A 27,360-nucleotide genomic window follows, 5' to 3' on the forward strand; every position below is an offset into this window, starting at 1 on the left:
AAAGAACAACAATTGGAGATTGGAAATGGCAGTGGATCAGTTGGGTTGTTCTTGTTCAGCCCTCGGCGTGTAATATTCGACGTGGCAAAAATAGTACGAAATTACTATGACGCCCTGGAAGAATGCCTTGAGGGCTTAAAAAGAAACGAACAAAGGTCGGAAGTGCACAAAATTTAAAATGTCTGAGCCCGGGTTCGAAACGGGGACCTCTAGTGTGTGAGACTAACGTGATGACCAACTACACCACCCAGACATATATGATTTCTGTCACATAATAAAATTAAAACAAAAAATCAATCTTGATAAAAAAAATAAACAACAAACAATGGAAGGCCACACCAATACACCATGGTTTGAGCCATTGGATCGGATCAGTATCAGTATCGGTCCAGACCGATCCAGAAAGGTATTAGTAGATCACTCCCTCTGCCATGGTTCGTGATCTCGGTATCGGCTGGATCAGGATCGCCCAAACTCTGGCAAATATGACACTTTTGTCCCTGTTGTCTTATAAAAAAACTAATTTTTTAACATTTTTACCCATGTCCGTACAACTGGATCGGATCGGTATCGGGATCGGTCTCAATCAATACTAATCTGATCCGGCCAAAACCGACAGATCCGATCCGATACCTCAAACCATGCTCCCAGGATTGGTCAACTCGATTGGATCGCCTGATCCAATACATGTATTTTTTATTTATTTATTCTTTTGTTTGGGGGATGACAACTTTTTTTAAAATTTTTAATAGTTTTGATCGATCCTTACCTATCTTTAATATTTAATAATATTTTTTGACTGATACCAAAACCAATCCAACAAAACCTCGATGTTGGTCATTTTTGGCCGATCCAAAGTTGATTTTAACCGATCTAGATCGTTATCGGCACTGACCAAGAATTTGGATCCTCTACTGCCAAGCTGTCCAGACACGATGTTGAGCGCAAAGTCCACCTTACCCCTGCCCAAACGCTTTGCCCGAGTGGAGGTAAAGCGGTCATTGTGTGTAGCACTGTGTCTGGGCAGCACGATCCTACCAGGCAGCTCGGCAATAGAGGATACAAGGCCCTTGACCAATCCCTTGATTACAAACCATGGGCAACGCTCATATTTATATTTCGTTCAGCATCCATGTTTGGACTTTGGACTCCAGTTATGGTCTTAACTGTTAAAAATCCTTATATCCTTCTCCTATGAACTATGATGCAACGAAGCCTCTGCATGGTCTACTACAAATTTATTGGGTTTCAAAAAGGGTGTCATTAACCAGATTAACTTAATTGGACCGATTGAAACCATTTGACAAAACTATGTAGCAGTTCAGTATTTATTTTGTTTTTTTTTGTTTTTTTTTAATATCGGGCTTTGTGCATGGTATCCAGCCTTATCATATCTGGATTGCTCGAAAATTCTAAATATATATATACTTTTTTCTTTTTTTTTTTTATGGCAAGGAAAAGTAAAGTTCTATTAACCAAAAGGGAAAACTACATCAAGGGGGTTCAAAGTAGGGCGCATGATTGTTCAAGTGATAAGTTATATTTGGTAGCTTATCAGTTTGATCCAAAAACGACAAAAGGAGGGGTAAAACGTTTCGGGGTGGAGGGGATAGAGAAGCAAAAGTTAAAGTTGCAAAAAGGCCTAGGTTGCGCACCCAGATGTCAGTAACTAAGAGTTTCTGTTGTTGTAACTCTCCCCACCCTGACCAAAGACTATGAGCTTCAGCTTCAAACTCGTCCTTTGTATCCATCTAACCTGCACCAGTTAGAACACTCTCCCCATCTATGACTACATAAAAAGACCACCTGGCTAACTTAAGATCTGGTTCATAAATTCCTGCGATCACCAAACCACACATTTTTAAATCAACGGGAACATCAAACAAAGATTGAGATAATAGAGGGGATGGGGAGGAGTTAATGGGCCCACATTCGGGTGAAATATTCATATCCGCTATCCAGCGGGAGACATTGTTTAGAACCTCACACGGGTCCGCAGGGGCATTACACATAATAACTTTGTTCCTTACATACCAAATGAAATAACAAGTCAAAATAAAAAACAGTAAAAAACCAAAGTAAAGATGCTTGATCGAGGTGAAGAGTTCCAGGTAGGGAGGTAACGAGATCGATGAGAGATGGAGCAGTGAAGTGCTCAGTTCTCAATCCAAGGGTTCCCGAAGCCCAGACATGCTTAGTCCAATCACAAGAGAAAAAGAGATGCCAAATGGACGCAACACAAGAGCCACAGAGAACACATTGTGGCTCGATATCCATCCATTTCGAGAGCGTGCCTCGTGTGGGAATCCCTGCATGTAAAACATGCCAAAAGAAGATTTTAAACCTTGGATGAATTTGTTACTTCAAAAAAAAATCCACCATTTGAAAAAAGTAGCATTTGTTGAGATTGGGCAGGAGAGGAACTGGGCAGCTTTCTTAGTAGAAAAAGTCCCATTTTTAGAAAGAGTGCACCACCATGAGTCCTCAATCCTCGAAATTTGAATCCTATGAATAGCAATCACCGACGAAGGGTGAAAGCAACTAGCCAATTTAGCAGTATCCCAGGAATTGTCAGTGATAAAATCACAGACTTTGCTTAGGTTAGGCGAGGGGTGCAAATGCCAAGGGATTGATGGACCTGTGTTCAACGAGATCCATGGGTCAAACCAGCAGGAAGTGGTCCATCCATTACCAATCCTCCGGAGCACAATACGGTGGAGGTCAGGAAGGATCTTAGCAATACTATACCAAGTCCAAGATCCCCGTTTTACACCCACCTTTGAGCCAAAAATTGAAGTATTAGGAAAGTACCGGGCCTTGAGGGTCTTTGCCCAGATAGAGGAGGGTTCAGAAATTAGCCTCCAACCAAGCTTGAGGATAAACCTTTGTTTTGAAGGCTAGACTTTCGAATACCTAATCTTCCCATAGACGTGGGTTGGCAAACAGTATCCCACCCAATTAAATGGCACCGGGTTCGGTCCTTAGAATCATTATTCCAAAAGCGAAGGTAAATAGAGTCCAAGGCTTGACAGGTCTTCTGAGGTAGGAGGAAATGGGACATGTAGTATGTAGGGGTTGAAGATAGGACCGATTGAATGAGGACTCTCCTCCCCGCATAGGAGAGAAAATTGGCCTTCCATGTGGATAGCTTAGAGCGTACTCTGTCAACCAGGCCAGAGAGGTCTTTGCAGTTAGATCTATAATGACATAGCCTAGTGCCAAAGTAGATGGAGTTGGTCGTCATTTCCTTCATTTGGAGGATTCCACAAAGTGTTTTCCTATTTTCCTGAGTAACCTGTTTACTGAAGAAAATTTCACTCTTACCAAAATTAATTTCCTGGCCAGTAATATTAGAAAAAAGATCAATAACAGATTTAATAGTTAGGAAGTCCTCATTAGTAGCACGGCAGAAAATGAAAGTGTCATCAGCAAACAATAAATGAGAAATTTCAGGGGCGTTTCGGGCAACTTTAATGCCTTTGAAACAGCCAATGTCCCTGTAAGCCCCCAACAATCTAGATAAAACCTCCATAGTTAGCAAGAAAAGATAAGGGCTGAGGGGGCAGCCCTGCTGAATCCCTCTTTGTGGGACAATTAGATCAAAAGCACTCCCCTGAAATTTAATGGAGAAGGAGGTGGTAGTCACGAGAGCCGTAATCAAAGAAATCCAATGGTAGTCAAAACCCAAATATTTTAAGAGATTAGCAATGAGTGACCATTCAACCCTATCATAGGCCTTAGACATATCAATTTTAATGGCAGCAAAGCCACTTCTACCCCTATGTCTTTTGAGGAATTGGAAAATTTCCTGAGCTATAGCAATATTATCCCCAATTTGGTGTCCTACTACAAACGCCGCCTAGAAAGGGGAAATGAAAGTAAGGAGGAAGGGCTTAAGTTTGTTAGCCAAGATTTTGGCAATAATTTTATAGCTAACATTACACAGATTGATAAGCCTATAAGTAGTTGTATCAGATTTGGCCACCATGCAGAAGAGGGTGTGGTTGCACCCAGGTGAGAAGGTGGCCTGCAGGAAAAACTCCTGGACATACCTCTCAAGATCCTCAGAAATGATCTCCAACAATGTTGGTAAAAACACGCCTGGAAATCGTCCGGTCCAGGGGCTTTATAGGCCCCAATAGAGAATACCGCCCTTTTGATTTCACTCAACTCAGGGGGTCGGGCATTGTGCTCCCAAGAAGTTGACAAAGAGAGGGGGGGAATAGATATTCCACAAAGGACGTGTCTAAGGGGTTGGGTGTCTGGAAAATAGAGTCCAAATGCCTGGCAAACAGGTGAGCAATAAGCCGAGGATCTTCAACTCTATTGCCCTGATCATCGAACAAAAAGGTTATAGATCGTTTTCTAATATTGGTCCTAGAAACAGCATGATAAATCCTAGTGTTCTTGTCACCGTCCTTAATGAAATTTTGTCTAGCTTTCTAAAACCAAAACAATTCCTCAACATTATATACTTTTTTTACCGATACCACTGATACACATCGGTTAGGTATTGGTATCGATCACAGTTTATATCGATAAGAATCGGTCAATATGGCTGATCCGATAGGTTTTTTTTTTTTTTTTTTTGATAAATGGTGGTTTGTTAGTTAAGCGACTAACCTTGCTCCAAGCAATATCCGATGATAAAATCGATAAAGTTTAAGGACCTCCGCTGTGTTTTGGCCGAAGATGGGGCCACTCCAATGTTTTTAACTAAAAAATGCAAATGACATTTTTAGCCCTCATTATAACTGTACAAAAACATAAGAGTCAACCCTTGACACTTTAAACCCCATATACAATAGGGATCGTTATCCTCTGCCGTCCAAAAGAGCCTGTAGTAGCAAAACCCTTGCCCCCATTAGCACGGAAAAATATCACCTCAATTTGCCTGCCCGTCAATTTCCTCAATTCCCTCTAATAGAGGGAGGTGGACCCCATTTCAGGCAGTGTGTTTGGGCAGGGGGTAGGGTGGTCATTTCCACCCCTATTAGATGGAATTGAGGAAATTGAGGGGCAGGACAATTGGGGGGATAAAGATCCCACTAGCACCCATCAGCGACCTGCAACTGATCATCCACCGACGACCGAATCATTATCCTCTGTTGTCCGCTGACTGGACAGCAGAGTGCTATCCCCTCACATGGGGGCAAAATGACCATTTAACCTCCCTGCCCGAACACACTGCCCGATGGGAGGTTATATGGTCATTTTGCCCCCATACGAGGGGACAACACCCTGCTGTCCGGTCAGCGGACAACAGAGGATAAAAATCCCTGACGACCTACTACTCCTCCGGTGACCTGCTACTCCACCGACAACCTTCAAGCAAAGGCAAGTGAATTTTGTTAAGAGTAAATGGTAAGATATCCCTCTTCTCTCAGTCCTGACCCTCGTCTCTTTATTCTGTCCCTCCTCTCTCCATTCTCTCCCTCTTTTATCACTGGCGAACAACTGTTAAATTTCACCAAGCTCATGCACCGTGAGAAATTGTTTTGGGATACAAGTTCATTTACTGTAAGCAATTTTTGTTTTTGGGATACAAGATCATTCACTGTGAATAATTTTTTGGGATACAAGCTCATTCATTGTGAATAATTTTTTGGGATATAAGATCATTCACTAGGAGCAATCACTCACAACGTGGGAAATCCTCCACCAAATAAACAACAATAGTTAGGGAGGGGGATCGCTGCTAGTAAGGGTGTCAAATTGGAACTAGAACCAAAACTGGACCAAATAAGTCGAACCGAACCTAATAAAGTTTGGTTACAATCTGGATCTAAAATTGTAGGAACTAAATTTGGTTTGATCTGGTTTATGTTCTAGTTCCAACATTGGAACCGTCAATTCAAATCGAAATTGAATGGATATTGGGTACTAATATAGGGAGAGAGAATGTTGCTTGGTCGCGTGGCCCCTGCATCAGCATGGTGACTAATGGGAGCGCACACCCAAGCATCCAATATGAGGGACGGGGTGGTCATTTCGACACCCATGTGTTTGGCGTACAGGGCACGACCAAGCAACCTTCTTTTTCCCATTAATATATTACAATATTACATATTATAATATATGAACTGCGTACAAAAAACAGAACCAAACTATGTAAGAATTGATACGGAATCAAGTAGGTTCGTTTTGAGTATCGATTCATTTCCGGATCACGCCAACACTATTTGGAATCGAATTGAAACTAGACCTAATACTACCAATTTACACCTTTAGATGATAGGTTGCACGGCCTCTACACTTTACCACACTCTTGTTTCTTGGTGGACCACTACGTGGACCCTAGATTGTGTTGTCTTTTGTTAAATCCTAGCCATACGGGACCAATGAAAAAACACACGCAAGAGCATATAACAGCGGTGGGGGCGGTCATTTAGCCATTCGTGTGTCTGGGCGTTGTAGGGGTGTCAATTCCAGGTCCGACCCGATCGAGCCCACCTGGTTAAAGCCCGACCTGACCCATCCTGATTATTAAACATATCGAGCTTAATCCCGATGAGTTTAATAATCGGGCGGTCCTGGTGTGGCAAACTAGCTTGTTGGGCACCGATCGCACCGATCTATTCCAGGCCTGATCTAGCCCGCCCAGTTACAGCCCGACCAATTACTCTCTTGTATACCACTTTGGAGACTCACTAAATAGTCATTGCCGACCTTCCAATATGCCAATTGTTGTTCCCTTACCCTCTATGGAGTCTATCCCTACAGAGTTAACGTTGCAGCTATGTTCTCCCACACAAATTACTCTCTTATCGATGATGCAACCTAGTCCGCTAATCCATGTACTGTGACTTGTTCCAAAAATGCTTTTTCTACTCTCACACATTTACTGGAGGTGCATAAACAATCATGCTGCCTAATAAATCACCTCTATGAGAGCTGTCATGTTTTAACGACTCTATGCTTAGAGTAAGCAATAGTGAGTTCTATTAATTTAACTAAGGGAGAATGTTCTCTGTACCGTAGCGCAGCCTGTATAGGGGTTAGGGTGGGCATTGCGCCCAGCCGCATGTGCCTGGGCGCAAGCTGCATTGCAGCACAGAAAGCAATGCCCCTTTAACTAATCCCTCGCAAAAGTATGAGCGCAATCAGAAGAAAATGGTTCTTTGATATTAAACGGGAAGTTGGTTATACGATTCACTGCGTAATGAACGTTAAGACCAATCGATCATTACAATATCTTAAAAGGGATAAAATGACAAGGGAAAAAACAAGGTTGATGGTTATAGTAACTTTAATGTATCGTTTCCAATAGCAGATAGCAAAGAAAATTGTTGCTCTAGGAAAAAGAATTATCTGCACAACCATAGGGACTATTGTTTGGTGCCCCTGGCTGTAAATGCCTATGGTTATCTTCTTGGCTGTCTGAGAATTCGCCAAACACCTCAATAAGAATCTATTTCTACTCCTTTGCACGCACACAATCCATTGGATCTCTGAAACATCATTGTTCATCTTCTTCACTTTATGATGACTCGCCAATTACGTGTTCTAGGATCTGCTTCTACTCCTCCATATGGTTCTCCTTCTCCATTGGCTGAGGCAAGAGAAACTCCTTCATAGTATTTAGATTTTAGAATCTAAACAGAGCAGCCCTAAAATTGGTCTCTAAAGTGGGCTGCACCTTTTAGAGCCCATTTAAAGACCGTCTAGAGTTAAGCAGACCCATAGCCTAGTTAAGGCCCGATCCTAGTAGCTCAATTATAGCTCGAGTCCAACCAAGTCCATCCATACCCGACCCGATTAACTAAACAGACCGTCGCAGTGCGGAGCTTGAAATTGGTTAAGTCTGATTAGGCCCAACTAAGACCAACCGGTTGTCACCCCTAGGGCATTGGCGCCATCCTAAGAGGCTTCTTTTCCCCTAATCATTTTATTGATTTTTATAGAATTCTTATGATTTGTATGGATTAGCCCAATTTGGTTTACAAAGTCGTATGCAATTAGACTCTTTGGAAGAACAAAAACAAAAAAGAAAAGTACCGAGTGCACTCTGGGAAGGATCGCAATGAACACAACTTAACGAGATCAGGATTGTCTCTAGGGAGACGTGCACCTAGGGTATTGTCAGGGGGTATCCAACGGCTAAACTGTGCTGCACATATCTTGGCGCACACCTAAAGATGTGTGCGGAACAACTCAACCGCTGACACCACCCTAGGCGTGCTAAGCTCTCTGGAGACGAGCTAAATTCAGCTGAACGCCTCTACCCCCATTATTCGAACCAACTATCAGTGGGTCTTTACCGTTCCGCCGCCCTCTTGGATTTTTTTGGCTCAACTTCCGAATTGACCCCCTTCGACTTGATTCAACTTCCTTGGCAAGTAATTTCCTACGGAGATGAAAAATCCGAAAAAAAAAATTGAATCCTGTAGGTTTGTGACTTTGACCAATCGCTTCTTCCTTCATGAGACATTTGATGATTTTTTGGTCTCTTTGGCTTGTAGCTATTTTTTTAACATTATTATCATAGAATTCACGTGCCTCTTTTTAACTCGTTTGCGTAAGAAATTAAAGTTCAACCATCTATTATTTTGTCATCTCCATCTAAGCCGTTCAATCAGCATCCACAAAATCTCAATACAGATTGGATCTACGTACCGGTACCACGTGAAAATTGAATTCTCTCTGCCTCCACGCCGTGTGGTGTCACCTAAAAGGGAACCTTTTTCTTGTACAAGTAGGACACTCGGACTCATGGTTGATTGAGATCCAATACCCTTTTTCTCTTGTTGTGTATGATGAGGCATGGAATCGTTCCCTTTCCGTAAAGCGCATGCCACGAGTGTTTGGTTTCGTTCCGCAAAGAGAAAATCCGAAATCGTATGGCCGCGGTACAGGTTAATGCCATTAGATGCGTATTACACTCATTGCGTAGCTCAGCCGTAACCTTCCTTCGTAGAGGTTGCTTGCTTGCTTCTCGCTAAATCAGTGCCTGTTTATCTTGCAGCAACGCACTTGCGTCTTTTCTGTTCTCAAAGAGGGCTAATTAATAGACACGATCAAATCAAACTCTTAATTCTATAAATAATTTTCTTTTTGTGTGACGATATACACAGTACTGATTCCACTAATAGAGAGATAAATCTCATCTTTGGCTTCTATTAATTAATTTTTTCTTAACCAAATCCAAATCATCCTCTCTCTCTATTTCTCTTTCTATCCGTTCTTGGTCGTTTGCAGCTCGATTTAGGGTTTGGAGCTGGTTTGGTTGTTGGTTTTTCTTGGTAAGGGACTTCGTTGAAGTTGCTGATGGCTCAACCGTCGAGCTCGAGCAGAGCTAGGGTTGTTGGAGACTATATCGTTGGTAAACAAATCGGATCAGGATCCTTCTCTATCGTTTGGCACGCGAGGCACCGAGTACTTGGCACGGAAGTTGCAATCAAGGAGATTGGGATGGAACGTCTGGGCAAGAAATTGCAGGAGAGCCTCTTGTCGGAGATTGATATCTTGAAGAGAATTAACCATCCTAATATCATTCGGTTGCACAATATTATTCAGGTTGGTGGTTATGCTTCCTCCTCTATTACCCTCTTTCTTTTTTAATGGCATTTACTGGACGGATGCAATAGCAAGACTGGAACTAGAAACGCAAATGTTGTATTAACTTCGAGAAATTTTCTCCACTGAATCATTAGGAAACTTCTAAAATTTAAGGCCACTGAATCCTTTGGATAATTGCATAATTTAGAACCTTAAATTTCATGGTTTGTTTGAATGAAGCAATAGAAGAATGCTGCACATTGGTTGCCATCTGGACTTTTTTTTTTCTCTTTTTTTGGATTGATAGTCATCTGAACTTCGTTGGTGCTCCAGAACTAGCAACATACTCCAATGCGAGATTCTGAATTCCTGATAAGTGATAACCTTCCTAGTGAATATTAGCATCAGCACGGTCATTCTATCTTCCTCTTTTTTCCTTTTAGGAATTTCACCGCGTCATCTACTTACCTTAACACCTTATAGTTTTATAGACTAAGAACTTTATATATCTTTCCCAGAATATATTTACTCATAATTAACTGTTATATATTCAGGTGATTTCATCTCCAAATCCACTCCCTGTATAATAAAGTTCAATTAAGGCTGACGGAAACCTCCATAGAAGAGAGCCCTTGATTATACACAAGGGCCAAGGGACAAGCAAACTTGTTTCTGTCCGGTTGATTCTTAGGTTCATTTCCATAGTGAACTAAAGGTATTCCCAGGTTGACCAAACTTGAGTTAACTATTAGATGTTTGAGATGGACCCAGAAAGTTCTCAAACCTTCTCAGGATATTAAAGCCAGCTTGAGTTATTAATCTTCTTGACCAAGTAAATAGATTTATAGAAGGAGATAGCTAAGTTTCGACTAATTTTCTTGAAAGTTAACACTGTGCTGGGAACTCATTCACTACTTATGCAGTTTAGTTGGAATTTCAGACTTATTTTCCCTAGCAAAGTTTTTGTCCTACCCAAAGAAATGAACTCGTATTTAAATTTAAGTATCATCAGTTTTTTTTTATTCGCCTCATCTATTGGCCTTTATGTGTTGTTATCTAGAGTCCTGGAAGAATACTTTTGGTATTGGAATATTGCAGAGGGGGTGACCTTTCTATATTTATTCAACGTCATGGTGGAAGAATTCCAGAAGCAACTGCAAAGCACTTCATGCAGCAGTTAGGTACATATTGGTTTTATAGGCTGGCATTTTCTTCACTTATCTTATGTTGTGTGTTTTCGATTGAGTTCATGTTCTAACAATAGAATGCCATGTTTTCTTCAGCTGCTGGTTTACAAATCCTCCGTGAAAATAATCTTATACACCGAGATCTAAAGCCACAGGTTTGTTGTAGCCTGTCTGTGGTCTATTTTTATTCTTGTCTAAGTTTGCTGCTATGGAAACTGAGTTGGTTCTGTTCTCACCTGGTACCTAGTGTAGGATAAGGTTGATTTAGCTTATGTTTTAATTTATTTGTATAAAGATAACATTAATGAGTTCAGAACTTGAATGTTGGATTATGTTTCCTGAATGCTTTAAGTGTCGTGTCATAGTCTGCTTATTGATGTTTTGGCTAATTACTATCACTCCCCTCTACTTACCCTATACTTATGCAAACTCCCCTACCCCATACTTCATTTCTACTCTCCTAGGAAAGCAAAGTTCCACCTCTCTTTCTCCCCTGGTAATTTAAAATCCCTACATTATCCTTGGTCCCCTCCCCTCCCTCAACCCCCTCTGGTAGTCCCACCTCCCGTGCCCTCTGCATCTCCCCTGCCCAAGCCCTTGGCTCCGCCCTACTAACACCCCCACAGCCCCACCTCCGCCCTTCCCCGCCCTTCCCTCTGCATCTCCCCTCCCAGCCTCCTCACCCCGCCCACATCTCCCCTCACCCTTGCCTTCAGTTCTAGTTCCAGTCCCACTCCCACTCCCACACATGTCCCGCTGCAAATGGCTCTGCCAGTCCAAAATCTGCCACACAGGAACTGAGCTCCCAATCCAACAATATGTTGTTGGTAATGTAAGACTAGAACCAGAATAGGTCTAATCCCAGGCAGGATCAAATAGAAAATCTCCAAAGAACAAGAAAGAGAGCAATGGGATCCCGAAGAGATCAATGGGATCTTGTTCTTTGGATCAAATAGAAATTCTCCAAAGAACAAGAAAGAGAGGTGTAAGTTTGCTTTTCTGGAGGGATCAGAAAAAAATGTTTGGGTAGGGGAGTTTGAGTAAAAATTGGGCAAGTATAGGAGAGGGATAGTAATTAACTAATTAGCCCTTGATGTTCTAATGTCTTAAGACTGAGAATACAGGTGAAGCAAAGATACAGAGTTGGGTTCCTGTTTATATATTAAAGATTGTAGTTTCTTAGGACCATTAATCTAAAGTATCTTGCTAATATTTCATATAGCTTGGTGTGAATTGACTAGCTTCAATAACATCTATAATGGCAAAAGAGTTTCAATAGAAGGATTGTGATTTGTGAATAGTATAATCACCAATTATGGCCTCAAGTAAAATTTGCTGATGTGGATGGATTGCAAAACAAATTAAATAGGGCAGCTCATCCTAGAGCAATTAGAACAATAATTTAAACCTTTTGAGTCAAGTACAAAGAAGAAGAGCTTTGTCTTTCTTTAATTTTGTGAGTTGCTGCTATTAAATATTGGCATGCAGTTGTATGGTCTTTTCTGAGCACAATAATTGAACTTACACCATTTGTTGGGTGGTCTTTTTGTATGTTTGAGAGACTTGGATGGGATACCTCGTATTAGAGGCTTTGTCTTGCTGCTCCTCTGAATGTGTCTCCGCATTCGTGATTTCATTTGGTTGATATTTGAGGCATTGATGCTATAAGAAGCTTTTATTTGCATCTGTTCTAATCCTGGGAGGGCTTGTGTGGGTGAATTGATTTCCCATCCTGTTGAAATTGATTATTCTCTTCACATTTCATTGGTTCTTTTAATGATGTTGGATAATTTGTGTGGTGGAGATCTTCTCTACCTTTCTTTATATTGTTCACTTTTATCTCTTCGATGTTGGCCATGATGTTATCTTGACCTTCTCGAGGTTGGGTGGAAATTATATCCTTAGTATGCTGTACAGTTCTTCATAGGCTTAAGAGAACAAGAAGAAAAATAATGAATTTTCAGTTCTTTTGTCTTCTAAGAATGTGCAAAGCTATTATTAGATTGGTGGGAATAGAGTTTTAGCAAGGAAATGAGTTCATATTTTGAAATTAACTTCTTTTCTCCTAGACAGCAGTGAGATTATATGTTTTCTGATGCATATCATTTCTGAACAGAATCTCCTCCTTTCCACAAACGACAAGCATTCCGTATTGAAGATTGCAGATTTTGGCTTTGCAAGGTGAGATAGACCCTTTCACATGTGTGATCCTTCTATCAGTTAATCAGTACGTTTAATTTGTTGATGGCGGGATAACTAATTAACCATCATACACATCTAGAACAGCCTTTATTTTGGGTTGGTGTACTTGAAGTTTCAACTGATATAGATACTTCAAAAATTTGTCAGGTCTTATTGATGTAGTTGCATTAGACATTAATCCAGTATGGAGGCCTTTGTGCAAGCTTGGGATTTGGGAAGCACCGTAAGGTGCTGGTGGTTGTCTAATGGGCTCAAATTGACCTAGGGGTAGTTATATGTTGAAATCCTTGAATAATGGCTTGTGAACAATGTGCCCACAGCCTCTTTATTTATAATCAGAGATCATTACAATAAAGGGAATAAAATCCTAGACAAATCACATGTGCAACATGTGCATAATGAACCTGGACACTTTAATGTATCCGAGTCCTGGTCACGGATCAACGGGTAATCCGTGAACATTCAACACTCCCCCTCAAGTTGGTGCATACATGTCAAACATGCCCAACTTACTAACAATAGAACAAAATAATTTACTACCAATTCCCTTAGTAAGAATATCAGCCACTTGATCACTAGACTGAACAAACGGAACACAGATTTACTACCAATTTCCTTACTACCAAGATCATGAAGATAATGTTTTCATCAAATTTCCAATTTCTTAGTATTGTTATGATGCCTATTGTGAGCTATTTGAATCTTTCAAATGCTTCATTAAAGTGGGTCAAGAGTGGTTGGAAGCATGAAGCAACGCCGTAGATCACGACAAAAACTTATGTACCCTAAAGCCTTCTCATCTGTGACAGACGTTTGCTCTTCAAGGGCTGGTTGACGAAATTTTATTGAATCCAAAAGAGGCAACATTATTAGCAATCCAACCATAAGAAGAACCGCAAGTAACGATAAAGGTAGACGAGAAGATTGTGGTTTGTATACAACCCTACTTGTTCGATTACCTTGCAAAGAACATGAGGTTGAGCACATCGAGTTCATGATTCCGCTACAGTTCTTCAAAGAGAAAACTCAACAACTTGAAGACTATATTCCTAACATCCGTGAACTATTAGAGTTTTATTATGGGCTGAAGCAGGATGTACATCATAAGAAGTTCATTTCTCGACTCTACAAAACTCGAGGACGAGATTTTTTTTTTTTTTTTTTTTAAAACTGGGGAATTGATGCAGTTGCATTAGACATAATCCTGTATGGAGGCATTTGCACAAGCTTGGGAGGCTCGTAAGGTGCTGGTGGCAGTCTAATATGCTGAAACTGACCTTTGGGTAGTTATATTATAGGTTGGGCCTTTTACTTTTTGGGGTTTCAATGTAATGGGCCTAGTTTATAAGCCCATAAAGTGGGGATAAAGTTAGTACACGGGATTAGTAGTTAAGTGTTTAAGTTTTATTAAGATACTTACAGTTAGATTGCGTTTATTTTGAGTTTATTTACTTTAGTGGGTGTGTGAGTGTAGGACTCAATTTAGGTCTTTATATGTGTTATACACTGCCATCAATTAGAGATGATTTGAGTAAATAATGAGTTTTTTTTTTCAGAGTTTTGGTTTTGTTGAGCAGTGCATATGGGATTGGTATCCCAAACCTGATTTCTTCTATTTTCTTATGTTCTCTTCTTCCTCCCAAGTCTTATTTGTTGAGGGTTGATGTCTTGTATTCTGTGGTTTGGGTTGTGGGCTGCCTTTGAAGGGCTGTTAAAGGGTTTCATGGGGGGGGGGGGGGTTTAATATCAGAAATTGTATCTCTGTTGTTTTCTCTTTAAATTGTTAGCCATGGGGAGTTATTAGGGTTACAGGGAATTCTGTGTAAACACTGGGAGGTGTGAGGAAGAGAGCTTGTAACCCTTTTATCCATTGCTAGGGAAGACAGCTCTCATTTCACCATGGATGTAGCCATGTAGGCACCTTGCCGAACCAGGTATATCCTTGCGTTGTGGTTGTTTGATTGTTTTTCTTTTTGTTATGTTGCGGTTTCTGCATCGTGAATAGGTTTTAGTTTCTACATTATTCTAATTTATAGGTGTATTATTGGAAGCTCTTGCTGTTGCACCAAGTTATGGGCAAGAAATGACATTAATTGCCCATCACTGTTTTCTTTTTGTTTCTCTACACCTTCTCCCTGCTTTATTTTCTTGCTTGAAATCATCATTTATAAGTGATTCTCATTGATCTTGTGTATTTTTCTACCGTCACTTGGTTTCCACTTTGAATGCACTGATCATACAATTTATATAAGCTGCTTATTTGAAAAGGGTGAAGTTTTCCTGGAGACCCTTTCATGAGAAGCCTCTCATGATGGCCAAATTTCTGCCATATGGCATTTTTTTGGTGCTCAAAATTTGTGGACCAGTTTGCTACATTGTTATGTATCAGCATAGTAAGTTTGAGCATTAGATATAAAGCTCCTAAAATTGGTTGAATATTCAATTTGATTTGATAGTTCTGGTTCAACTGTTGAAAATACAGAGGAAAAGTTCAGTTCAATATGATGCATACAGTTGAGATGGGTTACCAATTTTTATCTATGGCTAATCTAAAGGGTGGACAAGCCATCCAATAGGGGGTCTCCAAAGAACTGCACTCCACATGGCCCTATATCTTTGACTGTCTTGAGAAGGCTCTCATGATGGGGCTATAAGGTGGAGATTTCCCATATAAAAACTAGAAAGTGCTAAACCAATGTAGCACTGATTGTCAATTCGATTATATATCTTTGGCAGCTTTAGGTATATAAACAACATCCTGCAATCATGATCAAACGATCAAAGTTCTCAACCAAGTTAAAGTATTCTAAGTAGTTATCAACAAATAAATGGATTGACCCCATTAGTTTAAGAGAAATTAGTGGATCATTGGCAACACTGGCCTAGCATATATAAGATGGGGCAAGACAAGAAACCATAATTCTCTTTAAGAAGACACAATAACCTAGATTCCCACTTGGACTCAAATTTTTTTAAGATGCCCATAAGATGTGATTTGATTAGTGAAAACAGGTGTAGACATACAGGAATAGTTATCATTGGCGACCAGAAGATATGCATGAGGGGGAGAGTGAAAAGATTGTTGCCTATAGAATTAGTGTGGGATGCATAAAATGGACCTGGTGATGTAGTTAAGATTGTCCAATTGGGTCAATCAGGTCTCAAAAGACTATTTTGGCCCATGGTTGGGTTCTATTTACCTCGAGCTTCTTATTTTTGGATTTATTGATGTAGTGGGCTTATAAGCCCATAAATTGAGGATAATGTTAGTACATGGGATTAGCAGTTAAGTTGAGTTACATTAGGATAGTTAATAGCTAGATAGAGTTCTGTTTTGAGTTTATTTACTTTATTGAGTGTATTAGAGTAATTAGGAGTCCTTTTATGAGTCAAATTAGGAATTTTAGGTCTATATATATGTAATACACCCCAAGGTTCAAAAACTCGTCTCGATCAAGTCGAGATGATCAAGATCTCAGGGAGATAGTGTATTTCTTTTTTGGTTTTGGTATGATGTTTTGGTGGGCAAATGGCCATAGTTGGCTCCGAAACTTTAAGGAAAGCTTGTTTTTGGCTTAATACAACAACAACAAGAAGAAACTCAGCCTTATCCCAACTTAATGGGGTCGGCTACATGGATCCTATCAAAACTGCGTAGGGAAAACTGAGGTCTAAATAAAAAAGGGGGAGGGGAAAGAGTTGAGAAATGCAAAATGGGAAATAGAAAGAAAAGGAGAAAAAAAAATTGAAGGGTGAAAAATGAAAATAAGAGGAAAGAGGCACAACCTAGCAAGTTAGAAGAATCTCAGTCAAATGGGGTCTGGTACATAGATCCTAGCCCTCCAATAGGTTCAATTTTAGTTCATACATGGTACAAGACCTAGAATATGCATGTCCTTCCTCACAACTTCTCCTATGGTCATTTTAGGCCTGCCCCTTGCTCTTTTAGCTCCTTCAATCAGGATCATGTCGCTCCTCCTTACTGGGGCGTCCCTAGGCCTCCGTTGAACATGACCATACCACCTCAAACGACTATCGTTGATTGGGGCAACTCCTAGGTTAGATCTAATATACTCATTTCTTACTTTTTCCTTCTTAAATTTTCCGCACATCCATCTTAACATCCTCATCTCGGCCACACATAGCTTTCTCAATATGACACTTCTTAACTGCCCAACATTCTGCCCCATACATCATATCTGGTCGTACAACAGTCCTAATTTTTTTTTAGGTTTTATAAACAAATTTAAATATTCAAATTGTAAAAAAAAACACCCAATTTGGTGTTTTGGATTTGCACCATTGGTTGGCAGTAAATATCGAACCCTTAATGTAATATTGCCTATTCTACACATTGTTTGAGTGCTATGAGACATACCTGGCAAGTAAAATAAGTAAATTATGTAAAGTGAAGTGTGAATGATGCATATTACATAGACACCCAACCCATGTACAATGAACAATACATAAGTCATAAACACTCTAGTCTTCCACGTCCCAACAAAATAATGTAGCCAAATCTTGCACAGTAAGCAGCAATCGATCTCTTCGTAGTGATGTGGCAACCCCTAGTAGTGTATCCCAGTTGTATTGAGTGATGATGTGGCTAAAAAATAAAGATCCAAGCTTTTCCCCCTTCTCTAGGTCCAACCCCACGAAACTGGTGAGTTTTGTTCGAAATTGAGTTGCTGCCTTTTTATCAGGTGTTTTGTACCCTTTCGGTGAGATGGTACAAAAGCACCGAAATCTTATCACAATTTTGGTCGAGTTTTTCGAAAAAATGTAGATTTGAGGTCTCTTAAGTCTCGACCAGGTCGAGATTCTCGAGTTTTCCGAGATCGCGGTGAGTTTTAGAACTATGATACACCCCCATCAATTAGAGATGATTTGAGTAAAGAATATGAGTTTTCCAAGAGTTTTGGTGCTATTGAGCATTGCATACGGGATTGGTATCCCAAAGCTGATTTCTTCTCTCTTCTTCCTCCCAAAAGATTGATCTCATCTCTCTTCCCTCCCCTTACATCGATCTGATTTCTTCCCTTAACAACGCAGTTGCTTTTTTTTCTCAGATCTGATCATAGATTTGGTTATTGAGTCTGCTTGCATCTGAGATCCTTAATCTGGATTTTCAGATTGCATTACCTGGGACTAGGGACTAGCGACTAGGGAGTGCTTTGTGATTAATGCATAATATTAAATCAAAGGGAAATTCTTATGCCCGGTCGTATGGCAATGGGTGCAGGATTCTTCAGGCTCCCTTCCTTCCCTCTCCAATATGATAAATCACATTAGTGGAAAGAGAGGGAAACTTAATTATTCAGGAAGACAGTTTCTTATGGAATATGAACAGTTCTATGACTCTGTAAGTTGAGAAGGTGGTTTTCAACTCGACACTTTTTGCCCTTATCCTATTTTTCTCATGGTTTTTTATGGAGTTCTCTTTCGTATTCAAATTTTCTGCTTTCGTTTCAATGATTTTCAAATATTAATCTGCAAAAAGTTAAAACAGCAGATTTTCTTTTGGCAGGTCATTACAACCTAGAGGCCTGGCAGAAACATTATGTGGCTCCCCGCTCTACATGGCTCCAGAAATTATGCAATTCCAGAAGTATGATGCAAAGGTTACAGTCTGGTCTTTCCTTGCTCAACTCTAATTCATTTTTTTGCTCAAGCTGTTTCCGGATTCATCTTGAACTGGATTTGCAGGCAGATCTCTGGAGTGTGGGGGCTATCCTGTTTCAGCTTGTAACTGGGAAGACCCCATTTACTGGAAATAACCAACTACAGGTCTGAGTTACACTGCCCTTATTTCATTTTTAAGTGGTTGATTCTATGCTTGTGTTTCTATTATGGGAAATTAGTGTTTGTGCATGCCTTTAGCAGTTGGCGTAATGAATTAATGATCTAATCTTCTTCTTATCCATTGTACTGAGCAGTTGCTGCAGAACATTTTGAAATCAAATGAATTGCGCTTCCCTTCAGATAATACGGATTTGAGTTCTGATTGCCTTGATTTATGTCGGAAGTTGTTGCGTCGCAACCCTGGTAATCTTTCCCCCATTTTGAGCTTTTATAGATGTATGCAAATCATATAATTATATTCGTTTGAGGATGAGAACCATATTCTAAATGAATATCACGAAGTATCAGGAATTGCCACCCTTGGCTCTGTCCATGCTCTGATCCTTCGAACAACGATGGTAATGATTCCTCTGATTCTTTGGCTGAAATGAGTAATAAGAGCTAGAATTTGGGCATTCTGGTCAAGGCAAGGGAATTGCTGCCTTTTGTCTCCCTTGGGTTCTGCATATGCTCTGATCCTTGTCATAATAGCAGCTATAATCTGTCCTCTGTTTCTGCAGCTGAGTTCTAATAACAAAAACAAGAGTTTGAGCATTTTGGTCAACCCCAATGCTCCAAAGAGATGAATTATGCTCTTCTGAGCAAGTTTTGAGTTTCTGGACTTATCGTAAGCTGTTATATCATGCACCTGAGGCGCAGTATTGCTTTGCAGTTCAGAGGAATCCACACAGCATCTGGGTGCCATGCACCTAGGTGCTGACATTTTAGATTGATGGCATGGATTGTCATTACTGTTAAGCTTACAGTGCATCGGAATTTCATTTTTTTTACTGATTGGAAGTATGACTTAGTTTCTCCTTAGTCTAATCGATTGTATTTAACTATTTATTTGTCTACAGTGGAAAGACTAACTTTTGAAGAGTTCTTTAACCATCCATTTCTTTCTCTCAACAGACCCAGTGATTCACTGAGGTAAACAACATGGTTTGAATTTCAATTCTTCAGATTATGCAAATCTTTCTCTCTTAAAAAAATTAAAATGATGAAAATAATTAGCAGGAATAGTATTGCATCAAACACCAGTGATTCTTTTCCATTGGCTGAATGTGATCCTGGGAGGCACAGAGAAGAAAGTTCACAGGAGGATTGCATGCCTTTCCCTTTGGAAGTTGATTCTAGTGGTCCTGATGTGAACCCGTCTTTCCTCATGAAGGGGGCCTTAATGAGATCAACTTCTGGATTTTCTGGGGATACAAAAGTCAATAAAGTGGCAGCAGCTTCTAATGTTTCCAACAAGATGGATATTGCTTCTAGCTATGGTTCCACACATAAACTGGAAAATACTGGATTTAGGCCTGACCAGCAGAGACATTTAGGTGGAAATCTCAAAGGACCTTTTCTAGTCATGGACCAACGACCATTTAAGGCTTCTTCCAAAGGTGCCAAGAACTTACTGATTATGCTCTCTGACTCTTTAATCTCAATTTTCTTTTCCCCAGATTCATTATATCTGGTGTTACTATATCTTTTAATATTCAATATCTGCATGGACTCTACAGTTGTAGATTCACTGGAGTTCATTGATCAGGATTATGTTCTTGTTTCTGGACCCTCAGCGGAGGTGTCGGCTTCATCTATCAGTGCATCAAGGTCACGCCACTCACAATACAAATCAGAGAGTTCCCCAATGGCATCTGTAAGTAATAATACCACATCAAGTGTGCCGATGCCAATTATTGGTGCCGCAGTTCGGAATACCTGTGGTGTTGGAAGCTTGGATAGTCACAGCTCGGCGCCTTCTGGAACTTCACAAGGATCCATGGATATAGGAGATGCTTTGGAGCAACCATCATCTCATTGCCTGACAAGGATTAGGTCATTGCAGCAGTGTGCTTCTGCTGTTACGGAATTAGTAAATGAAAAGGTAAGAAACAGATGCCCAACAATCTTGCATATTGATGAAACTATCAAAGTTTAAATTATGTCTTTTATTGGAGACATGCTGGAGTTGTAGACCGATTCTTTGAGTGCACTGTTATTTTTGTCTACACATGCATTTTCTGTTTATTTCACTAGATTTAGCATAGAATTTTCTCAATATGCAATTTCATTTATCACCTATTTAAATTCTCTGTTTTGATGGTGTAACAATATCAGAGTAGTAGAACCAGAGAACCGAGAGAGATGGGAGAGAAAGGGGGACTGACTAGAGAGCTGAGATCGATCCGTGGCAGTCCCCCCCCCCTCCCCCAATGTCTTTATTTGTACTCAACAGATTACATAACTCTAGACTCCTATTTGTAATTAGAATCTGAGATAAAAGCTAAATACAACTCTAAGTCTAAATTAGAAACTAAATTAGAGACTGACTCTAAGACACCTAAGCATACTAGGACTCCAAGACTCAAATATCGATAGAGGAAGATTCCCCTATTGAGTTACATTACAATGTACCACTCGGTACATATAATTAAAAGATGAGATATAGGGTTCACATATGGTTGGAAGCAATAAGGTGGTCTCTGGATAGTCAGTCCACATTTTGCTTGTGCAGGGGATAGCATACACCTTTCTATGTGACTTACCTGAGAGGACTCCTTGGCCAAAAATGAGCCCAGTTGTATGATGACAAGGCTGCCGATACAGATAAATCACCTAAACAGGCTTATTTTATTAGAAATAAGCCTTGGGTTAGGTTATGTATGTGTTGGGCCTTTGATCCCATGTATTTTCATTGTAATGGGTCACTTTAATGGGCCTAAAATATGGGTAGAAGGTAGGCATACAGTATTATGCTTAGTTGGTTACTTCTTTTTAATTTTAAGTTGTTTAATAGGTTTTGAATTCCCTCACCTTGTGTAAGAAGGTTTCCTTTTCTTATTATGCGTCTATATAAGCTTGTAAGAGCCATGGCTCAGGGACGATTGAAAATTAATAAAGTTGAGTTTTCTACAATGGAACTGTGCAATTCAGTCACGGGTGTGAAGCCTTGGACACTGGACAGTGAGATTCTGATCCAGTTGGTGGGAAACCATAGTTATCCTTCTCTTTCTTCTCTTACTCTGTTTTCTTTTTCTCAAGTAAGTATCATCTGCTCTTTGTGTGCTTGCTGGAATTCAATTTAACATAAGATTGGGAGGGATTTTTATCTCTTTGAATACTGGTTACATGCTTTTCATACTGGCGTTTAAATCATAGCAAGAACCCTCTCAAATAGACATGGCAGATACCCTGTTTTTGAGCCTCTTTTGCTGAAACTGAGATTTACTTTATTGGAGAATCTGTCCGTCAGATTCCCTCCCATCTTTTGGGGCATTCAAGGCCAGTCTAGTACTGACCTTCGACCTAGGTTAATTGCTGATCAGAGCTTCTGATCTGATTGTATTAAAAATCTCCTGTTTATGTCCTATGTTATATTTTAGATCTGAACTTTTCTAATTACTTTTAATCTAGCTGTTAGATTTTGATTCATACCTTGGGGATTGGTTGATCCAGCCAAGAAGGGAGCTCAAATTGAGTTTTATACTGATCCGACCTTCTGATTGTGATTAATTAAAATCACTTGTTTGCTGAATTTCAGTTTCCAATTTGAAACACTTCTAATTACTTTTAATCCAGTCGTTGGATCATTACCATCTTCTGAAGGACATCTATAATATTTATTTGTGATTGATTGCCAGAGTGTAACCTTCATCTGAGAAGGTTGGTTTTTGTTGATTTTTTGGTGTCTGAGGGGTGTTTAGCCTCCTACCTATTCCCTACCAGCTGCGGTCTTGATGCAGTCTGATTAACCTAAGAGTAGGGTTAGACGCAGCCCGCTGGATAGGAATGCAGTGACTAGTTATCCTAATCACTCAAAACCCAATACTCCATTCTGAAAGAAAATCTAATTAAGTGTAGTGTTTCATTGAAGGAACAAAGCCCAAAAATTTCTATGACATCCAACGGTGGGATCTTGGCTTAAGAATCAAAACAGAAAATAGCAACTGCAAATCCTATTTTTCAGGAGAAATCCAGGTCAGCAGATCAGAGAGGCTGAAACTTTGGTTGAAGATAGTGCTTGGAAATAGGAACCTAACTCTAAAAGATCACAGTGATCCAACATCTAGATTGTTGTGATTTGCAAGAGTTATAACCCTCCCCAGACCCTGCTGTGGCGGGTGCATCGTGCACTGGGTACGTGGGTACGCCCTTATAAACAAGTCATGAAGCTTAAAAAGTGGGGAGAAATTGAAGGCTGATTTACAGTAGTGCAAATCAGAATCTATTAATGGATTATTTTGAGGATCCAGACAGCTAACAGAATTTTTTGCTGCACAGAAAACAGAATCGACAGGCCAGCCCAGAAAGCATAGTTGTCACGGCATCTAAGCGACCCAAGGCGTTGGAGAGGGTCCAAAAGTAAGGTGACCAAGGCGCCCAAGTCGGCCTAGGTGACGCCTTGACAACTATGCCAGAAAGTTAGGATATTTTAAAGAAATAGAAACAACTTGGACTCTTTCAAATCGATGGAGAAGCTGATCAATAAGATAATGCAATGGGCCGTTACCAGCAATAGATAAACCAGGAACTAAAGTAGGGTTAAACTGAAAAAAAGAAAAGAAAACATGTGTAGGATTGGGAACTTTAGATCGTTATTTAACTTCAACAAATTAGAATGCGCAGGAGTGTAAGGGTATGTAAGAACAGGAAAATAAGGATAGAATAAGAGAAAAGATAAGAGGAAGGGACATGGCCAGGGCTTCCCACCACTGGTCTTGGTAAGCTTCGCCATCTTCCAGCTTTGTTTTCACCGCCAAGGAACTCTTAGCATCACCACCGAAGAGAAGAAGATATTAATAACATCTTACTACTAAGTTGCTCTTGTATCACAAAAATAGAAACTAAATAGTATTAGATTTAATATAATACTCCAGCAAGCAAACTTCTAGAAGATCTCCTCTCCATGCAAGTCATATGGAACCCACACACTTATTCAATCTACTACATGCGCAGGCCATATTATGGACAGAATATACACCTTGAAGTGAACCAAAATATGGGCCCAACATTAACTGGTTTTAGCTAAACCGTGGGGACTAGTTGGGCCAGTTCTTTCTCCTCCTATGGTGGCCTTTTTACTGCATCAGGTCTATAGGATTATATTAATGGTAGGTTGTTGTTTAATAACCCAGAAAAGTCTTGATCTTATTTCAAGACCATCAAATTGATAGTTGGCCAAGGTAATTTATCAGTAGAGGCAATTAAGCCCTTGTGGCCATGCGTATAATTTACTGTATCAACCTGTAGATTAACCTTAGCCTACAGAATGGTACCACAAATTTTTGAAATGCAATCTAAATTTTTTCGTCCATGATAAGGTTTATTCTGTTACTGATATGGGGTTCATTTTTTTTTGTACTCCATTCTTCTAAAATAGATCGAGACAGGTAGGCAATTAGAAGCCTTCTCAATTCAGCTTGTAATCTTAGCGATTTGGAAGCAAGCACTTCATATTTGCCATACGCAAGCTGCATCGGCTGTTGAAGGAAGTCCAACTCAAGACAGTACTCGAGTCAGGGGAAGCACCAACAAGAAGCACAGTGGTCCTGATGTCCAGGAAAGAGTTGATATTGTTGAGACTGAAGGACCTGAGGCTGTTTGCTCTCAGATTGAGAAGGAATTTCTTCTTGAGGTTGGGCATGCTGAGGAACTTGCCAGAGATCTTGAACCAATTGATTGTATGTACCAGTATTTATATATTAATGATTATGGTGATTAGAAAGGATTCTTCTGCTGTTCTGCATGCTCTGCAAACCTCAAATCAAATCAATGAGCCTTATCCTAACTACTTGGAGTCATCTTTGTGAATCATTTTCCTCTTTTCTTCTATTTTTTAAGACTATATCCCAAACTTTTGATACCTGAATGCGTTTTTACGTCTTAGTTGTATCTGTCTATGATGCTGATACTATCATTTGGAAACTACTGTGCACAACTTCTTCCTTACTATGTGATTGGTTATTTTCTCGACTCCTGATAGCTTTAATTCTATACTGTTGTCTATTAGAACCCCATAGATTTGAAAAATATTACTAGTTACCCAAGACTATAAAATATTTCATGGGCTAAATTTGATGTTCATAGTAAATAATACCCTCAAATAAATAAAGCTTGTATTCAACATAATGGGTTCCAATATCGGTACTAGCATTTGGATTCGTCAGTAGAACTATTGCATCTGGTCTTCCCATATTGTGGTCCAGAAAAATAAAAAAAGAGAGGTCTACATCTGGCGTCTTTAAGCTGTTCATAGCATCTAGTAATTAATCTTCATATTGACTATTTGTGATAAAAGTATGCTTGTACCTTGTCAGTTTCCATTCTGTGATTTTTATTTCACCATGATTTCAGGGGCAACAGAGATGCCAGACGCAATGGAGACAATATTCCAATCTGCCCTTGCATTTGGCAGACATGGTGCTGTGAGTAACCATAGACATTCTTTTCCTCTTTCCTCTTGTTGAGAGCATGTTACTGAACTCAGAAACTACTGAAATCATGAATCTGTTCAACAAGTATCCTTTTTGTAGCTTATCTGTATCCATGAAGTTAAAAAGGGCTGATGTGTCTTAACAATGTGATGAGGTGGGCTAGGCTGAAACAAAGCAAACACTAGCAACCTACAAAAACCAGAATCGCAGTGAACCTAAAATTTGAGAAATATGGCAGAAACCTAATGTGAATAGAACTTGCAAACTATAAACCTGATGAGGCTGAAATTAATATATCATAGAGGTCATAAGGGGGTGACCATGTGGTAAAAATATCAAAGAGAACTAATGGGCAGAAACATGCAAGGACAGAAAATAGTAAGTTAGAAAAATTAGTATAAGTCATGATCTATCAGTCTGATGGACACCATACTTGGGAGTAGAGGGGAGGAGAATAATATAGTCAAATCTCAGCCCAAGATGGTTAAATTCTCAGAAATCGATGACTGAAGTTCAGATTCTGTTGCTGTCAAACACACCTACCGTAGACTTGTAACAGTACTCAAAATAATAGGATATAAAGAGAACTTGGGGAGCACTATTAGTGGATTAACTAAGCACAAAAGAAGCGCAGATATCACTTGATAGAGACCAAGACAGTGAGCAATAGCTGCTGGAATACCTGCTGGACAGTGATGAAAGGAAAAGGAGGGAAGAAATGGATATGACCAAAAGGCTTCACCACCAGTCACATACCAAGGATTCACCACCTTGGGTTGCCAATTGCTTCACCACAAGGCCTTTAACTGATTCATCACAGTACACACACTCAAATAGAACGGGTTTGTCAAAACATTCAAATTGTGGGGTGTAGTAGCCCCTTGCTCTTTATTTATAATAACTGATGAAGTGATTACAAGAAATAAAAACCACTATGCCTGGGGGACAGCTTGGCTGCCAAGCAACTACTAAACTACTAAATAAAAAGGGAATCCTGAGCTATTAGTCTATTACAAGGAAAATAGAATCTTCTACTTGGCATAACTTGTCCACTAAGTTACTATTACATGAAAATAGAAAGTAGAAACTAGTTATTTAGTATCTACTAAAGATATTGGCAGATCTAAATCTCCTCCACGCAAGCTGGCCCCATGGGGCCCACACGAAGCGATACGAGATCCTTAGTTGGTTCACACAACTTGTTCTAGAGGCTGGCCCAGTTAAGGACCAGAACCAGAACCATGGCTGGTTCAATTGGGCTGATTCAAATGGGCTTCTTCCTCCTTTGGTAGTCCTGTACTGCATCACAATGAGTGGCAATCACTGCCTTGCAGTGTGAACATGGAATTCTCTAGGTCTAGTCTTTAGGTTTAACTCCTAGTAGAGACCTGTTGCTGGCGTCCCTCATTGGTAAGCCCTTCTCCAAAGACCAGGTTTTATCACCCACATTTAATGATAGGCTAACTTTAAGAGTTGTCCTTGGGATTTCTGTAACTGTGAAGGCAGGGTCATACGTTCTTATTCATGCCAGAAGATTGTTTTCAGTATGAAATATCAGAAATTCAAAAATTATGAGATAGGTGGGCTCAAACCTTCTGTTAGTACTACAATATAGGTAAAATTTCTTTTGGATAAATGAGTTTAGGTAAAATTTGCTTTAGTTTTAACTCTTCTATTAGATTGTCTCTTATTCCTTTCAGTAGATCCACTTTATTGTTAAAAAGTTGTCATTAACCAGGGGGGGCCCTTTTACATTTGTTTGTCAGGTTGAAGAGCTGATGGGTGATATGGAGAGTGCGGCATCCCTGTATTCAAAAGCTGTACGCTTGTTGAATTTTCTTCTGGTAGAAGCACAGTCCCTCATCTTGAACCCACCCTTCTCCCTTACAAATTCAGATCGGTTTCGGCTCCGGATGTACATTGATATCCTAAATAACAGGCAGGGCCAGTCCAGGTCTCAGAGATTGGCCCTTTTCAAGTGTGAGGTTCAACAATCCCCCCCTTGAAGACTTGGTTCATATTTAATACGTTGGCCAATGATGGGCTATGTTTATAATGTAAATCATTTATTTGTACAGCAATTCTTTTGATATCTCTTGGATGATGAAACAAGGAATGGGTTTCTATTTGGGATAAAAGGGATTTTGTTAATATTGGCATTCTGTAATTTAAAGGAAGCTTACGAGATGAATAGTGAA

General features: G+C 39.9%; 1 protein-coding gene and 1 non-coding gene across 5 annotated transcripts; one reads left to right on the forward strand and one right to left on the reverse strand.

Annotated features, from left to right (window-relative positions):
• Positions 1-179: 179 nt before the first annotated feature.
• Positions 180-253, reverse strand: TRNAV-CAC. The gene has a single exon. It is a non-coding gene; the product is annotated as a tRNA-Val (tRNA).
• Positions 254-9,189: 8,936 nt separating this feature from the next.
• Positions 9,190-27,360, forward strand: LOC122661683 (serine/threonine-protein kinase ATG1c-like). 4 transcript variants are annotated; one of them, XM_043857166.1, is made up of 13 exons: positions 9,190-9,516; positions 10,559-10,679; positions 10,782-10,840; positions 12,802-12,866; positions 18,415-18,508; positions 18,594-18,674; positions 18,824-18,932; positions 19,589-19,661; positions 19,749-20,128; positions 20,249-20,613; positions 24,109-24,409; positions 25,083-25,153; positions 26,929-27,360. In XM_043857166.1, exons 1-13 carry the CDS (start codon positions 9,268-9,270, stop codon positions 27,166-27,168), a joined length of 2,208 nt encoding a protein of 735 aa, XP_043713101.1. In that variant the 5' UTR covers positions 9,190-9,267; the 3' UTR covers positions 27,169-27,360. The 4 variants fall into 4 exon arrangements, with proteins under 4 accessions (XP_043713101.1, XP_043713109.1, XP_043713117.1 ...); XM_043857174.1 differs by having other exon boundaries at positions 24,109-24,406; XM_043857182.1 differs by having other exon boundaries at positions 20,306-20,613.

The sequence above is a fragment of the Telopea speciosissima genome, chromosome 1 (genome assembly GCF_018873765.1).
Source record: "Telopea speciosissima isolate NSW1024214 ecotype Mountain lineage chromosome 1, Tspe_v1, whole genome shotgun sequence".
Classification (NCBI taxonomy): domain Eukaryota; kingdom Viridiplantae; phylum Streptophyta; class Magnoliopsida; order Proteales; family Proteaceae; genus Telopea; species Telopea speciosissima.

Coding starts and splice junctions, on each gene's coding strand:
- LOC122661683 (XM_043857166.1), top strand. CDS start 9,268: ATGGCTCAACCGTCGAGCTCGAGCAGAGCTAGGGTTGTTGGAGACTAT. Junction 10,680..10,781: donor GCACTTCATGCAGCAGTTAG/GTACATATTGGT, acceptor TGTTTTCTTCAG/CTGCTGGTTTACAAATCCTC. Junction 18,675..18,823: donor CTGGAAATAACCAACTACAG/GTCTGAGTTACA, acceptor TGTACTGAGCAG/TTGCTGCAGAACATTTTGAA.